The 16,284-nt window shown below is 41.0% G+C and overlaps 1 protein-coding gene across 2 annotated transcripts in view; it reads left to right on the top strand.

Moving 5' to 3' along the window:
• The window catches only part of Tesk2 (testis associated actin remodelling kinase 2), an 87,857-nt gene that overhangs the window by 46,456 nt on the left and 25,117 nt on the right, over positions 1 to 16,284 (top strand). The window contains exons 1-2 of one of the 2 annotated variants that reach the window (XM_040756890.1): positions 10,256 to 10,357; positions 14,773 to 14,821. In XM_040756890.1, coding sequence (XP_040612824.1) covers positions 10,290 to 10,357; positions 14,773 to 14,821 — 117 coding nt within the window. In that variant the 5' untranslated portion in view covers positions 10,256 to 10,289. Of the gene's footprint in view, positions 1 to 10,255; positions 10,358 to 14,772; positions 14,822 to 16,284 lie in introns of those variants that run through there. The other variant, XM_040756889.1, reaches the window with a different exon arrangement.

The raw sequence follows: 16,284 nt of genomic DNA, 5'->3' as shown, positions 1-16,284 counted from the left end.
GCCTCTGGAGTGCTGGGATTAAAGGTGTGCACCACCAACGCCCGGCCATAATTAAATTTTTTTAAAGATTATATTTTACTGGCTGGAGGTAGCTCAGCAGTTAAGAACACTGACTGTTCTTGCAGAGGATAGGAATTCCATTCCCAGCACCCATGTAGTGGTTCACAGCTATTAGTAAACTCCAGTTCCAAAGGAACCATTGCCCTCTTCTGGCCTCTGTAGGTACCAAGCATATATGTGGTGCAAATGTATATAGTATACACAAACAAAATACTTAAACACCTGAAATAAAAATAAATAATATCTTTTTTAGTAATTAATATCTGAGTATTTTTCACTTTAATTATCTTGATATATTAGTGAGGTAAGTGTATTTCCAAATGAAATTGCACAAGGCAATATATATTACGTTATGTAATTTAATATATATTTAACTAGAATTTATGTTTAAGATGCTTATAATATCAGAAGTGCTCAGACTAGCCTCAAAATCCTATTGACTGTCAAGATCTGGAGTTACTAATGTGTGTCACCATAAACAGTTTATGTAAGAAATCCCTCCATGGGGGCCCCCCCCTCACACACACACACTTGATAGGGTCCTTGTAGAGTGGGCTGGCCTTGAACTCATTATAGAGCTGAAAGTGACCTTGAACTCCTGATCCTGATGCTTTACTACCCAAGTGCTAGAATTACAGGCATGAACCACCACACCTGGCTGAGTATGAGTCTTTTGCCTGCCGGTATGTATGCCAGTGCTTGTGTAAGTCAGAAGAACTTGTGGAACTGGAATTACAGTATGAGCTTAGAATTGAACCCAGATTATCTTCAAAAGCAGCCAGTGCTCTTAATCACTGAGCAATCCCTTTAGCCCCTAGTTTAAGGTTTTTGTTTTTGTTTTTTGTTTTTTTGTTTTACAAGACAGGGTTTTTCTGTATTGTTTTGGAGGCTGTCCGTCCAGCCCGGCCTGGAACTCACAGAGATCCGCCTGCCTCTGCCTCCGGAGTGCTGGGATTAAAGGCGTGAACCACCGCCACCACCGCCGCCCGGCTAGTTTAAGGGTTTTAAAGAGAGGTTGTCCTGAGCTGGGCATGGTGGTGCATACCTTTAATCCCAGCAGAGGCAGAGGCAGGTGGATTTCTTGAGTTCTAAGAACACCCTGTCCTACACAGTTCCTGCATAATGAGATCTTGGCTTCAAAAACAAAATTAAACAGAAAGAAACTTCCTATGAAAGAAGGGAAGGAAGGAAGAAAACGACTAAGTTAGTGATTTGGAAAGTCTATGCGGCAAAGAAGGTTGTGGAGACCTGGAGAGCAGGCATCTGATCCTCTGGCACACTTGTTCCTCTGCTGCCAGAGCTACTGCATGCCCAGTAGCAGAGGGCCAGCTGAGCTATTGGAGTTTTGTTTTGTTTCCTCTTCTTGACCCTAACCTCCTTACTACAGTTTTTCCTTTTATTATCTTCCCCACAAAGATTTCCATTCAGAAGGAAAAGAATAGCAGGATGTAGTGGCACACACTTATCCCAGCAATGGATAGGTAAATAAATAAATGAAAGAGTGGACTGGGTAAGTCGTTGGGGTGGCTGTTTGTATGTATATTTTTATATATAGGTATAGTTAGGATTGGTGAGTTTTAATATCAGTTGTTCTAAGTTAGCAGTTAAATAAACAATGAAGTACTTTGTTGAGCTTGGAGGAATTGATAGTTTGGACTTCTTGCTTCTTGTGAATAGAGTTGTTTATGCCAGGAAGTCTTGTGCTCAGAATCTGTAATCCAATTCCACATCCTGCTAATTTCCATTCCCCAGTGGTCTTTATGAGGACCTGGCTAGTATTTGTTCTCATGTCTCTTTATTATTCTTCATGCTATGAGGAATCTAATATTTCTTTTAGAATCCTTATACACATTCTACCACTTGATTTTTAATTTTTTTTTCAAGACAGGGTTTCTCTGTGTAGCCTTGGCTGTCCTGGAACTTACTCTGACCATGCTGGCCTCAATCTCAGAGATCCACATGCTTCTGCCTCCCAAGTGCAGAATTAAAGAACTCAGCAGAAGGCTGAGGCAGGAGGATTGCAAATTTGAGGTATATCAAGATCCTGTCTCAAAAACAGAGGTGAGGCACAGCAAGATAGATTAGCAGGTAAGGGTGCTTGCAACAAAGACTAAGACCTGAGACCAATCACTGCAACCCTCATAGTGAAAGGAGAGAGCCAACTCTGCAAGTTGTCCTGTGATCTCCACACAGTACATGTCACATGGGCACTCACCATACATAAAATTAATAAATGTAAATTTTTTTAAAAAGAAGGGATGGGATATAGATTAGCTGACATAGCATGCATGAAACCCAGGATTCTATGTCTGGTACTGCATAAAACTGAGAATGATGGTATATGCCTGTAATCTCAGCACTTGGGAGGTAGAGGCAGAAGGATCAGACTACTAATGGTTGTTCAGAGTGTCTTCAGCTCAAGCTGGGCATGGTGTCTGTATTTAAGATAGAGGCAGAATGATCAGGAGTACAAGTTCAACTTTACAGCAAAATAAAATTGTTTTTGTTATAATGAAGAATGTGATTTACATTTACCAAGTATGTATTTGAAACTACCTAGGTCAGTTGTGAACAGATTATATAGCGTTGAGTACAAAGGATACAGGAACCCACTCTCTGCCAGTCCTTTTAGGAAGCAAACTGTGCATGTAAGAAATAGATGGGAACAGTGGTAGTGGAGCACGCCTTTAATCCCAGCACTCAGAAGGCAAAGGCAGGAGGATTTCTATGAATTCAAGGGCAGCCTGATCTACAGAGGAAGTTCCAGAACAGCTAGGGCTAGAGACAGAGAAACCCTGTCTCGAAAAACCAAAATAACAAAAACAACAAAAAGAAAATAAATAGATGAGACTGAAGTGTAGCTCAATGGTAGAATGCTTGTCTACTGTGATTGGGTTACGAGTTTTATCACTAGAACAGAGAAAGAAGGGGGACAGGGTGGGGAAAAGACTAGGAAAGATTAGTATCAGCTATCGCCGTCTTTCCAGTTAGCCAACCTGAAAATCCTAGTCATCTTCAGTATTCCTTTGTTCCTTGACTTGACCCTGAATCTTGAAGACATGTGCATCTGTGCCTTTTGTTGTACTTCAGCCTTCTTCACTTTTACCTAGAGTGAACGTTATTTTCCCTGTTTGTCCTGTTTCCACTCTTCCTGAGATAGCTGCAAATTGAACAGCTTCCCCACTCTTCCTTGTGCTAGGGATGGAATGTAGAGCCTCTTGTTATGTCTCCAGCTGCTGTAGTTTATTCCTTAAAGAGTTTATGATGACTCAATATTGATTTTAGATGTGAAAGAGACAAATCTGATGGTTTTTCCTGATTTATCTTCTTTTCTTTATTCTTTCTAATATATTTAACACTGCTCAAATATCATAACTGTTATTTAGGGCATATTATCCAATCTCTGGGCTTCGTTGCATTGTGAAAGGAAGGATTGGGAACATATTGGTAGAATTAAATGTAGTGAGATATCCACCCCGCCCACACCTGTAGCGCTGACCATGCCCAAACAAGAATCAGCATTACAGGCGTGGGCAGGGTGGATATCTCACTACAATTAAGTGTCCTAAATTAAATGCTGACTCTTAAATGATGAGGCTTGAAAATGTATTGAATTAGAGTGTGTGTGTGTGTGTGTGTCTGCATAGGTGCACATGTCTGTGCATGTGTTCCAGGGTGGTTTAAAGAAGAGTTCTCAGATTTTATCATTGTAATCCTAGTATTGAGGTGAAAGAGTCTTCAGAGATGAGAACTCTTAAAGCATCATCTGCGACTGGTGGCTCAGGCTGACCTGCAACTCATAGCAGTCCTCCTTCCTCACCCTTCCAAGCATTGGGATTTCAGGATGTCTGGCATTTAAAAACCTTTTTATTGCCAGGAAGTGGTAGAGTATGACAGCACTCTGGAGGCAGAGGCAGACAGATCTCTGTGAGTTCGAGGCCAGCCTGGTCTACAGGGCGAGTTCCAGGACAGCCTCCAAAACTACACAGAGAAACCCTGCCTGGAGCCCCCAATTTTTTTATTATATATTTTTTAAATTATTGAGTATGTGTGTATGTTAGAGTTTCTTTTGTTGTATTAAAACACCATAACCAAAAGTAACATGGAGGAAAAGGGTTTATTTTATTTTACAATTTTCATGTCATAATATATCATTGAGGGAAGTCGGGGCAGAAACCTGGGCTCAGGAACTGAAGCAGAGGGCATGGAGGGTGCTGCTTACTGGTTTGTTCTCATGGTTTGCTCAGCCTGCTTTCTTTATTCTCCCCCCCCATATTTTTTGTTAAGGCAGGGTTTCTCTGTGTAACAATCCTGAGTTACAAGCTAAATAGTCTAATGAGTATAAGGGTTATGTCTATCAGGAGAGATATTGGGGTTTGGAATGAGATGTGAGGGATAAGACACACATTTCTTCATATTTTTGGCAAGGTTCAGAAACCATATTCAAAAGAATTCATGATTCTGTTGGTGACTTTGAGAAAGACTGATAGTAGGCATAAAATAAGCAAAAAATTTGAAAGGCAAAGTATTATAGAAGAAATAAAATATAATTTCATTACAATGGCTGGTCTAATAATGATTATAAGCAATTGTAGTATAAATGCTGAGTCCCAGACTTCCCCTTCTAAATATTGATGTCACATAAGTTTGTTTCATAGTGATGATGGAAGGGAAGTAGTTTGAATGCCATACCCTTAACTTTTCCTCTTTGAAGCTGGTTGAAAAGATCAACAATAGCTGGGTCTGGAGAGATGGCTCAGCAGTTAAGAGCATTTGCTGTTCTTGCAGAGGACTCTGATTCGGTCCCCAGCACTTCCTGGCCGCTCATAGAAATCCACAATTCTGGTTTCAGGGTACCTGATGCATTCTTCTGACCTCTGTAGGCACCACACACACAGTATACATACATAAGTACAGGTAAAATACCATACACATAAATAGATCTAAAATATTAAAAAAATAAAGGTTAGCAGGAGTAGTATATAAGTTAGGTTCATAAAGGTAAATAAGAGATGGGTAAAGGCCAGGTATGGTTGGTTGCTCATGTCTATAATCTGTATACTCAGGAGGCTGAGGCAGATGATCTCCAGTTTGAGACCAGCCTGGGGTATTAGTGAGATTACCCCAAAAATGAATAAAAGAAATAACTGAAAAAGAAAGTTGCAGTTCCATTTGTGGAATAGTATTCAATGTGGCTGGACAAACTAGAGGTCTATTGTTTTCATATATACTATTTGATCATCTGTAAGTATGTAAAGATAGAAAGTGTTAGCATGATGTTACAACAATCCAGATAGACCTGATAGTAGTAGCTGAGACCATGTGATAACGGTGGGCATAGTAGTAGTTTGATTACCTCAGTACTTTGAAATAAGGACCAAGATTTCCCAACGAATTTAGGTGTGGAATGTTAATCCAAGGGATGGAGATGTCAGGGTTGACTCTTATAGGGGTTTTACTTGAATAACTGGAAGAATTGCATCACATCACCAGTAGCAACACTGGGTAAGATCTTGTGGGGAACAGGTTTTGGGAAAGTGAGATCAATAGATACAAAATTGCAGTTGGGTAAACAAATCTGGAATTCAAAGGTGAGATTCAGGACCTCTGCAAAAATAATGTAGCCTCTGTAATCTCCATTTTCTGATCTCTGAAGTAGGGAGCAATAATAGCACTGTTTGTTATACTAGGTTGATGATGGGATTAAGTGAGAATGCACATAAATAATGTGAGGGAGCACTGGAAGATCACTTGTCATTTAAAAGCACTTCTTGTTCTTTATGAGGAACTAGGTTTGGTTCTCAACGTTCACGTGATGGCACACAGCTGTTTCTAACTTCAGTTCTAGAGAATCTGACTTGTTTTTGGCTTTCTCAGGCACTGTATACATGTGGTACACAGACATATATACAGGCAAAACAAACACTCATATAGGTAAAATAAAAATAAATTAATTTAGGCCAGGCATGGTGGTGCATGCCTTTAATTCCAGAATTTAGGAAGCAGAGTCAGGGAATTTCTGAGTTTGAGGTCAGTCTGGTCTACAAAGTGAGTTCCAAGACAGCCATGGCTACACAGAGAAACCTAGTCTCGAACCCCCCACCCCTGGAAAAAAACAAAACCTCACAACTTTACAAAAAAAAAATTTGAGGAAGAGGGCTGACAAGATGCTTCAGTGGATACAGTGCTTGTTGTTGCCAAGCCTACTGACCTGAGTTCTATCCCTAGAACACACATATATTGTAGAAGCAGAGAACGGACTCCCAATAATTGTCCTCTGACTTTCATATGCCTCCTCCCATCATTAAACAAATGTAAACTAACTACAAAAAAGAATATGAGGTAGGCTGTGGGTATAGCTCAGTTGGTGTTACAATTGTCTAGCATGTAGATGCTAGCTACAAATGTCTAGCATAGCATAAACCAGGCTTGGTAGAGTGGCTCAGCCAGCAGGCAGTGGAGATGGGATTAGGGGTTCACTCTCAGCTACATAGTGGTTCAAGGCCAGCCTAGACTGGTGTCCAAAACTGGTCAGAATGTTTGGTATCATCATTCTTGCCTGTGAATTACTTGAAGAAGTGACTGTTTGTTTCTATAGTTCAGTTCCTTCTATACCCCTGAATTGTGCCTAATGCATATGCATACACAGTAAAAAAAAAAGTAACTCCCCAAAATGTACCCGACAAACAACTCTGCCATTTGCTAGTTATGTGCCTTTGTGCAAGCAACCTAATCTGTCTTCAATTTCCAGTATTTGAGATTGTAAGTTTGATGCCCACACCTAATGGTGGTAACAGGAAAGAAGCTAGACTGAGCCAGTTCTGTTGAGTATCACCTGTGTGAGGTTCATCCAAGTTTTCCTTATGAATACTTGTGTCTGGGACCTTGAACAACCAGTTTTCCATGATATCCAGAGCACATTTGAACTGTGTAGTGAGGCTTTACCCAAGGATATTACTGGACTACCTTTTTATAGGTCTAGAGTCATAGTTTCTTTGGAGACTTGAGATCAGTGTCATTATCCTCTTCTACTTCCTCCTTTTTTTGTTTTTGTTTTGAGACAGGGTTTCTGTTTAGCCCTGGCTTCTTTTTGTGGACCAGGCTGACCTTGAAAAATGGGCTGGGTAGATGGTTCAGCAGTTAAGAGCACTTGCTTTTACAGAAGACCAAAGGGCAATTCCCGTCATGAAGACTAAGACTTACATGTGTAACTACAGTTCCAGGGCATCTGATGCCCTCACCGGGCTTCTGTGGTCATCAGGTCCCCATGTGGTGCGCAGGCAAAGCCCCTATCTATAGAGCATTAAAAATGTAAACTTTTTTTGTTTTATTTTTGAGACAAGGTTTCCCTGTGTTGCTTTGGAGCCTGTCCTGAAATGGACATTCACAGAGATCTACCTGCCTCTGAGTGCTGGGATTAAAGGCCTGGGCCACCACCACCCAGCTCAAAAATTTTTTAAAACTTTTTAAAACTCCTTTTCATGTTGTATCATTCTTTTGTTTGTTTTGTTTTAAATAGTTTATTTAGTCCTTGACAATTTCATATATATATATATGTCTACATATATAATATATTTTGATTATATTCATCCCCATATTGTATCATTCTAATAATGGCTCTTGTGTTTGTATTTTTTCTTCTCTGACAACAGTATTTAGAAGGACCCACCTCATTACTTTAGGGTGACCCGCCTCCTTTCCTTCACCTGTTGCCTTCTACTGGGTATGGAACCTAGAGCTTACTCTACTATTGAGATCATATTCCCAGTCCATTTTTTGTTTAAAGTAAATTGACTAGTAATGTAAACCACACCCCAATTTCAACTTTTTTCCCTTGGAGAAAGAAGTTTCTCAGTGTTTAGTACAGGCTGGTCTTGAATGTCATAATCCTGTTGCTTTTGCCTTTTGCATATGGAGATTATAGGGAAGCACCACCATGCCTGACATGCAGTTTTAATTCTATCTGTAACTATCATTCATTCCCCCTTGCTTTACAACATTTATAGTTTCTGGGGATTAGCATTTAGATATCTCTTGGGGGCCATTAGTCATCTACCACAATATCCCATTAGGAAAACATTTTTAGCATGTTCCCCTGTGCTACGATTAACTCATAATTAAATATTAGTAAAGCTTGGACTGGAGAGGTGACTCAGTGGTTAAGAGTACTTACGACTCCTATGGAAGACCTGACTTTGGTGAGCTCACATGGAAGTCACCGTTGTCACTAGCTCCAGATCCAGGGAACCAACACCCTCTTTTGACCTCTACAGGTGCCTGCATACATATGGTGCACACATAGAACATGGAGGAACACACATTTACCCATAAGATACTTTTAAAAATACTAGTAAAGCTAAATTTCTCTTTTTATATAAAAGTTCTAATTTTCTTCCTATAACTCTAACAGATGATCTTAGTCCCTTCCCCTGATAGAGATTTACAGAGCCTAGGAAAGGTCTTGCCTTGGAATAAGAATTTTAAAATTTAGCTGAATTTAGTAGTTATTTACTAAACACTAACAATGAACCAGGCTATTGGTCGAGGTGGAGTTAATTGCTGTAGTAAACAAGATATCCTAGCCTTAAAGGCATGTTTCTCATTCCTGTCCTGGTGTGGTGAGGTTGGGTGGAAGTACCCTTTTTCTGCTAGAATCAAACCTCAATTTCCTTCACTGGATCTTCTGCATCTGCTGTTGGATGGAAAAAGCTTAGAGGATGATGTTGAGTTGTTCTGGGATAGGCCTAGGTACGGCACAATCTTCCCACATACCATGGTAATGACCAAGAGTACTGAAAACTAGGAAATGTTTACAGCAGAAGGAAAGGTGAAGCAGTCTGATGAAGAAGTAGACATTCTTGTCCGCTTACAGGATCTCCAACCCAGAGAAACTGTGACAAAGTAAAAGTTGGTGGCGCACGCCTTTAATCCCAGCACTTGGGAGGCAGAGGCAGGGGATCTCTGTGAGTTCGAGGCCAGCCTGGTCTACAAGAGCTAGTTCCAGGACAGCCTCCAAAGCCACAGAGAAACCCTGTCTCGAAAAACCAAAAAAAAAAAAAAAAAAAAGAGCTAGATATAGATAAAACGTGAGGTAGAAGGTGGGGCCTCTAAGTTCTTCAATAAAGGCTCCAAAATAGGGGTGTGTGTGTATTGTGTGTGTGTGTGTGTAGGGAAGAGAAAGGTAATTTTGATGGGAAAGATGGAGAAAGAGTTAAAATTACATCTCTGAATGGATGATAGCCAGCTTGGAAAGCCAGTTTAGACTGTGTGTATGGAGGGAGCACTGGTATTGAAACTAGGACCTTGAACACAAAAAGCAAGCAGTCTGCATCTCCAGCCCTTTTAAAAAAGGATTTATTTTTATTTTTCTGTGCACCATGTGCATACGGTGCCCACCGAGTTCAGGCGATAACCTGGGATCCCCTGGTACTAGAGGTATGGACAGTTCTATGGGATTTGGGAAATGAACCCCAGATCCTCTGGAAAAGCAGCTCATGCTTTTTTTTTTTTAATGGTTTTTCAAGACAGGGTATATTTGTGTGTAACAGTCCTAGCTGTCCTGGAATTCACTTTGTAGGCCAGACTGGCTTCAAACTCACTGATATTTGCCTGCCCCTCTCCCAAGTGCTAGGATTAAAGGCTACCACTGCCTGGCTTGTTTTGTTTGTTTTTCAAGACATTGAAGACAGAGTTTCTCTGTGTAGCCCTGGCTATCCTGGAACTAGCTCTATAGACCAGGCTGGCTTTGAACTTACAGAGACCTTCCTGCCTTTGCCTCCCAAGTGCTGGGACTAAAGACATATGCCACCAGTGCCTGGCCTTTTCATTTGTTTGTTTATTTATTTTGCAGCTCATGTTCTTAAACCCCAAAACTTTTTTCTTATTTTTATTTTGAGACCAATGTCAGTAACCTTGTCTAGGATGGCTTTGAGATAACTCTGTTCATTAAAATTGCAATACACTTGCCTTGGCTTTCTGAGTAGCTGGAATTTCAGGCCTGTGCCACAAGGTTCATCCAATTTAAGGAATTTAATAACATAATATGTGGCCATGCTTTAGCACACAACTCAAAGAGATTCCCCTGCCTCCACCTCCTGAGTACTGGGCCTAAGTGAATGTACTACCATTCCTGGCTAGTTTGTAGATGATCTTAACTGAGTTTTTAAGGATTAATAGAATTTTTGAAAAACAGGTTTTAGAAATACTCATTCAAGTACCAGTGTAAAAGTATGAGGACTCTGAGCATGTGGCAGTTACATAACCACAATCAAGAGAATGCCGGTGGACGTGATAGGAGGTAAGATACTGAGCCAGAGCATTCAGACCTTTTGTGCCTGCTATTTATTTGCTTACTAGTTTTTGTTTTCTGGTCTTTGGAGACAGAATTTCATGTTACCCAGGCTGACCTTGAACTTTCAGTGGACCTGAGAATAACCTTGAACTGTTGTCCTCTGAGGCCACCTCCCAAGGACTGAGGTTGTAGGCCTATGCCACTATGCCTAGCTCTTTCAGTCCTTTGAGTAACACATTGAGGAATTTGAACTGTAATCAGGGGCTGAAAAGCTTCCAGTAACCAGAAGCTCAGTAAGGAAAGGGGCTGGGTTTTGTTCATCTCTATATCTTTGGATTATTTGTTTGTTTTAATATTTTCTTTTTATTTTATATGTATATGTGTTTTTCCCCATCATGTTTGTGTACCATGTTCATGCCTGGTTCCCACAGAGGTTATAAGAAGGTGTTTGACCTCCCAGAACTGGAGTTAGAAATGGTTGTGAGCCACCATGTGGGTGCTAGGAACAAAACCCAGGCCCTCTTCAAGAGTAACAAGTGCTCTTAACTACTGCGCCAACACTCCAGCTCTTAAATTTGTATTCTATTTTATGTGTATGGGTGTTTTACCTGTGTGTACAGTGTGTGTGTGTGACCAAAAGAGAGAACTTGATCCCTGGGACTAGAGTTGCAGCTATGTGAGTGTTGGGACTTAAGCCCAGGTCCTTTGGGAGCGCAGTTAGTACCCTTAACTGCTGAGCCCAGTTACTTACAACTCTAGCCCCTTATTTATTTATCTAATAATTTATTTAACTTCATTTTATGTGCATTGGTATGAAAGTATCAAATCCGCTGGAATTGGAGTTACAGACAGTTTTGTAATTTGCTACATGGGTGCTGGGGATTGAATCTAGGTCCTGGGGGGAGGGGGCAGGGGAAAGCCAGTGCTCTTAACCACTGAGCCATCTCTTCAGCTCTCCCTTATTTATTTTTTTAGATTTATTATTTTATTTTTTGGGTATGAGTGTGTTTTGCCTGCTTAAATATAAATGTGTCACATGTATCCAGTGTCCACAGAGGTCAGAAAAGGGTGTTGAATTCCTTATAACCGGAGTTATGGATGATTATGATGCTGGGAACTGAACCTGGGTCCTCTGGAGTAGCAGCCACTACTCTCAACCACTGGGCCATCAGTCCAACCCCACTAAAAACTCTTAAAAGGAATAAGGTGAAAGCCAACCTGGTCTATAGAGCTAGTTCTAGGATAGCTAGTACTATTACACCAGAGAAACCCTGTCTTGAAAAACAGAGAGAGAGAGAGAGAGAGAGAGAGAGAGAGAGAGAGAGAGAGAGAGAGAGAGAGAGACGGACAGACAGACAGACAGAGAGAGAGACAGAGAGACCTGACCTCCATCTGTGTACACATAGAATAGTGTACCTGTGTACATACACACAAATATAAGTTATCAATTCTCTTCTCAATATTAGTCAGTCTGTAATATAAAACTAAAAACAGGGAAATTGAGCCTTCACTAAATTTTTAAGCACTTATCTAAGAACACACTCCCAAGGCCAGGAATGGTGGTCTACAGAGTGAGTTTCAGGACAGCCAAGGCTACACAAAGAAGCCCTGTCTCAGAAAAACAAAACAAAACGAAAAAGCAAAAGAATCTTGAGCTATCTCATGAGTCCACGCTCTGTTCTCTTAAAAGCTGATATATATTCCAAGTGGGGGAATCAGTGAAAGAATAACTATATTTTCTAGTGAGTAACATGATTGTGTCCTTTTGAAGATGACTATAGGAATTAGGCTATAGTAATATTCCTGTTTTGTGTGTGATTAAAGCATACACAGTAATGATGATGATAAATAAATAAATGAATAAATAAGCAAATTTAAAATAAGCAGATTTAAAAACAGAGGTCTTGAGTATGTGATGGAGTCAGTAGTAGTCTGATTTCAGATTCAGATGACTCACTTAATGCCAAACAGCAGTTATTCAAAGAAGGGGGGAAGTGCTAGCAGTACTATGGAAAGGAGAAGGAAGAGTTATGTTAATCATCTAAGTCAGTCATGGGGAAGATGAAATTTTAGCTGATCTTAGTGTCTTCATCACTGTCTTAGAGTTTCTATTGTTAAAAGACACCATGGCCATTGCAATTCTTTTTTTTTTTTTGCAAGACAGGGTTTCTCTGTATTGTTTTGGAGGCTGTCAGTCCAGCCCGGCCTTGAACTCACAGAGATCTGCCTGCCTCTGCCTCCCGAGTGCTGGGATTAAAGGCGTGTGCCACCACCGCCCAGCTCAAGGCAACTCTTATAAGAGAAAACATTTAACTGGGGGCTGGCTTATACTTTCAGAAGCTTAGTTCACTATCATCATGATGGGGAGGGAGCATGGTGCTGCAGCAGTAGCTGAGAGCCACATCCTGATCTGCAGGGAAACAGGGAGGAGAGAAGGAGAGAGAGGGAGAGAGGAGAGAGAGGAGAGGGGGGAGAGGGGAGAGAGGGGAGAGAGGGGGAGAGGGAGAGGGGAGACAGACAGAGACAGAGACAGACGGAGAGAGACAGAGAGACAGAGACTGGGCCTGGCGTGAGCTTTTGAAACTTTCAAAACCCACTCCCGGTGACGGTGACATACTTCCTCCAACAAGGCCAGACCTTTTAATCCTTCTCAAATAGCAACACTCCCTGGTGACTAAACATTCAATTAAATATACAAGTCTTTAGAAGTTATTCTTATTCAAACCACTACAAGTACATACATCTAACTCAAGGAGAGCACTTGCACTTCAACCATTAATAAATTCCTAGGCCATAAAACATTTATACTAGTCAATAAATCTTGGATTATAGGGGTTAGATAGATGGCTCAGCAGTTAAGAGCACTGGATGCTTTTCCAGAGGTCCTGAGTTCAATTCCCAGCAACCACATGATGGCTCACAACCATCTGTAATGAGATCTGGTGCCCTCTTCTGGTCTGCAGGCATACATGCAGACAGAATGTAAGTCTTTAAAAAAATTGCTTTGACAAGCAAGGTATGGTGGCTCAAGCCTTTAATCCTAGCACTCCGGAGGCAGAAACAGGTGGATCTGTATGAATTCGAGGCCAGCCTGGTCTACAAATTGAGTTACAGAAAACCTGTCTTGAAAGACCAAAAAAAAAAAAAAAGAATTGCCAAGACAATCTCAAGTGAATGTTTCCTATTTTATTATTTTATCTTATTTTGTTTCATTTTGGCAATTCTGCAAAGGTGAACCTAGGTGAGTGTTGTACCACTGAGCAACAGCCCCAGACTTCCCATGCTGTTCTCAAGGCTTGCTAGCCTTGTTCATCACCATTGTACTTTTACTTTTAGGTATATTGCCACCATAAATTTAATGAAGTTTATCAGTTAGACATCTTTAAAATAAATTACATCAATGAGACAGAGTATACTCCTGCCGTGGCATATGGAGGTCAGAGGTCTTAATTAGGGTTTCCATTGCTGTGAGGAAACACCATAACCAAAAAACAAGTTGGAGAGAAAGAGGTTTATTTGACTTACAGTTTTGCATTGTAGTCCATCATTGATGGAAGCCAGAACAAGAACTCAGAGGGCAGAAGCTGATACAGAGGCCATAGAGGGGTGCTACCCCCTGGCTTGCTCTGCCTGTTTTCTTTTTCTTTTTTCTTTTTGGTTTTTCGAGACAGTGTTTCTCTGTATTGCTTTGGAGGCTATCCTGGAACTCCCTCTGTAAACCAAGCTGACCTCGAACTCACAGATTCACCAGCCTCTGCCTCCCAAGTGCTGGGATTAAAGGCGTATGCCACCACCGCCCGGCTCTGCCTGTTTTCTTACAGAACCCAGGACTATGAGCCCATGGGTGGCACCACCAACAATGGGCTGGGCCCTCCCCATCAATCACCAATTAAGAAAATGCCCTACAGCCGGATCTTATAGGGGCATTTTCTCAATGAAGGATCTCTCTTTTCAGATAACTCTAGCTTGTGTCAAGTTGTCATAAGACTAGCCAGCACAGATACCCTGCAGGAATTGGTTCTTCTTACACCATGTGGATCCTAGGGCTTGAATTTAGGTCATCCCACTTGGGGCAAGTGCCATTACATGTTCAGCCATCTTGCTGGCCTTAATCTAGCATCTCCGCCCCCCAGACAGGGTTTTTCTGTGGCTTTGGAGGCTGTCCTGGATCTAGCTCTTGCTCTTGTAAACCAGGCTGGTCTTGAACTCACAAATATCCTTCTGCCTCTGCCTCCTAAGTGCTGGGATTTGCTGGGATTAAAGGCATGCGCCACCACCACCCAGCCCTCAAGGCAGCCTCTTATTCAAGGTTGAGATGGTATAGGGACTTCACAGAAATTGCTTTATTTCCTATGTCTAGGTAACTCAACTAGTTTTTCCATATGGAATTTTATTCTTGTCTTGTTCTTTTTGTTTTTCAGGTTCATGGGTGTATGTGTACATCAAGGACAGTTGCATGCACTTACAGAGGTATGATTTCCATAAGTGTGCTGAAGTAATTTCTTTGCCTTTGTTTCAGCATCTGTGATCTTTTTTACTTGTGTATATAGGTAAAATACATGTGCAATATATTTACACCAAAATGGTAATGTGTTTGTCTGTTGCCTTGGGACAATAGCCTTAGCTCTTGTGCTCTTACATTCCTCCATAATATTTGGTGAGTAGCCTGAGAACATGAGTGTTCCTTCAAGTGTAAAATTGGTTCTTGTTTTCTGAATTTCTCCTTTCCAGATGAAAGGATGTTATGGCTTGACTGTAAGCCCTTAACGTGTAACAAATTCCCACATCACTGGAAAGTGTTGTTATGATCTGGAATCAACTGGTTTCCTGGTCTTTCTTAATACTTACTGGAATCAGTAATTCAAATGGGTGGAGACATTGTTATGTCATGTTGGAGGACCAGAGCATCCCTCTCAAGTAAAGGCTTGAGGTGCCATGTTAGTAGCTTCAGAAAATGCTTGAGTCTAGGTTGAACCTGTCTGGATAGGTCCCATTTATGTTCCTTGTTTTGTTTTGTTAAGTCAAAGTCTTGCTGTGTAGCTTCAGCTGGTCTTGAACTGAAGTTTCCCCTGCCTCAGTTTATAGCACATGCAGCCCCATACCACTACACCAGGCTCCACCTCTGTATTTTTCTTTTCCAGTATTCTTTTAAAGATTTATTTATGTATTTTGCATATATGGATGCTTTGTCTGCATGTACACCAGAAGAGACCATGTGGGTACTGGGAATTGAATTCACTCACAACTTCTGGAAGAACAGCCACTGACTGTCCTAAGCCATTGAGCCATCTCTCTATCCCCAAAACATGCTTTTTAAAAAAGTTTTCAAGATGGGGTTTCTTGGTGTAATAGTTCTGACAATTTTGGAACTTGCTCTGTACACCAGACAGAGATCCCATTTGCCTCTGCCTCCTGAGTGCTGGAATCAAAGGTATGTGCCACAACCTGGATCTTTTCCAGTATTTTTAATTTTTGTATTTTATTATTTGTGTGTGTGTGTGTGTACCATGGCTCTGAGGATAACTTTGTGGAGTTCTTTCCTTTCATCTTTGAATGAATTTTAGAGACTCTGTCTGTTTTTCTCTGTGTACAACTTATGGGAGACAGTTCTTTCTTTATTGGTTCTGGAGATGAACTCAGGTCATCAAGACTTGGTGGCAAGTGTCTCTACTGCTGAGAAATCTACTGCCTCTACCCCATCTGTATTATTAAAAAGTCTCTTAAAGAGAACAACTCAGTAGAAGTTGTTCTCTGATTCCATATGTGTGCAACAACACATGGGATAACAAATAATTAAAAAAAAATTTCCCCGGCATGCCTTTAATCTAAGCACTTGGGAGGCAGAGTCGTCCCCCCCCCCAAACTCTGTGAGTTCAAGAGTGGTCTGGGTTACATATGGACTTCCATGATAGCCAGGGTTATCTGAGAGACCA

This window comes from Mesocricetus auratus, unplaced genomic scaffold, assembly GCF_017639785.1.
Source record: "Mesocricetus auratus isolate SY011 unplaced genomic scaffold, BCM_Maur_2.0 Super-Scaffold_100014, whole genome shotgun sequence".
Lineage (NCBI taxonomy): Eukaryota > Metazoa > Chordata > Mammalia > Rodentia > Cricetidae > Mesocricetus > Mesocricetus auratus.
This window is presented reverse-complemented; position numbering and strand designations above follow the sequence as displayed.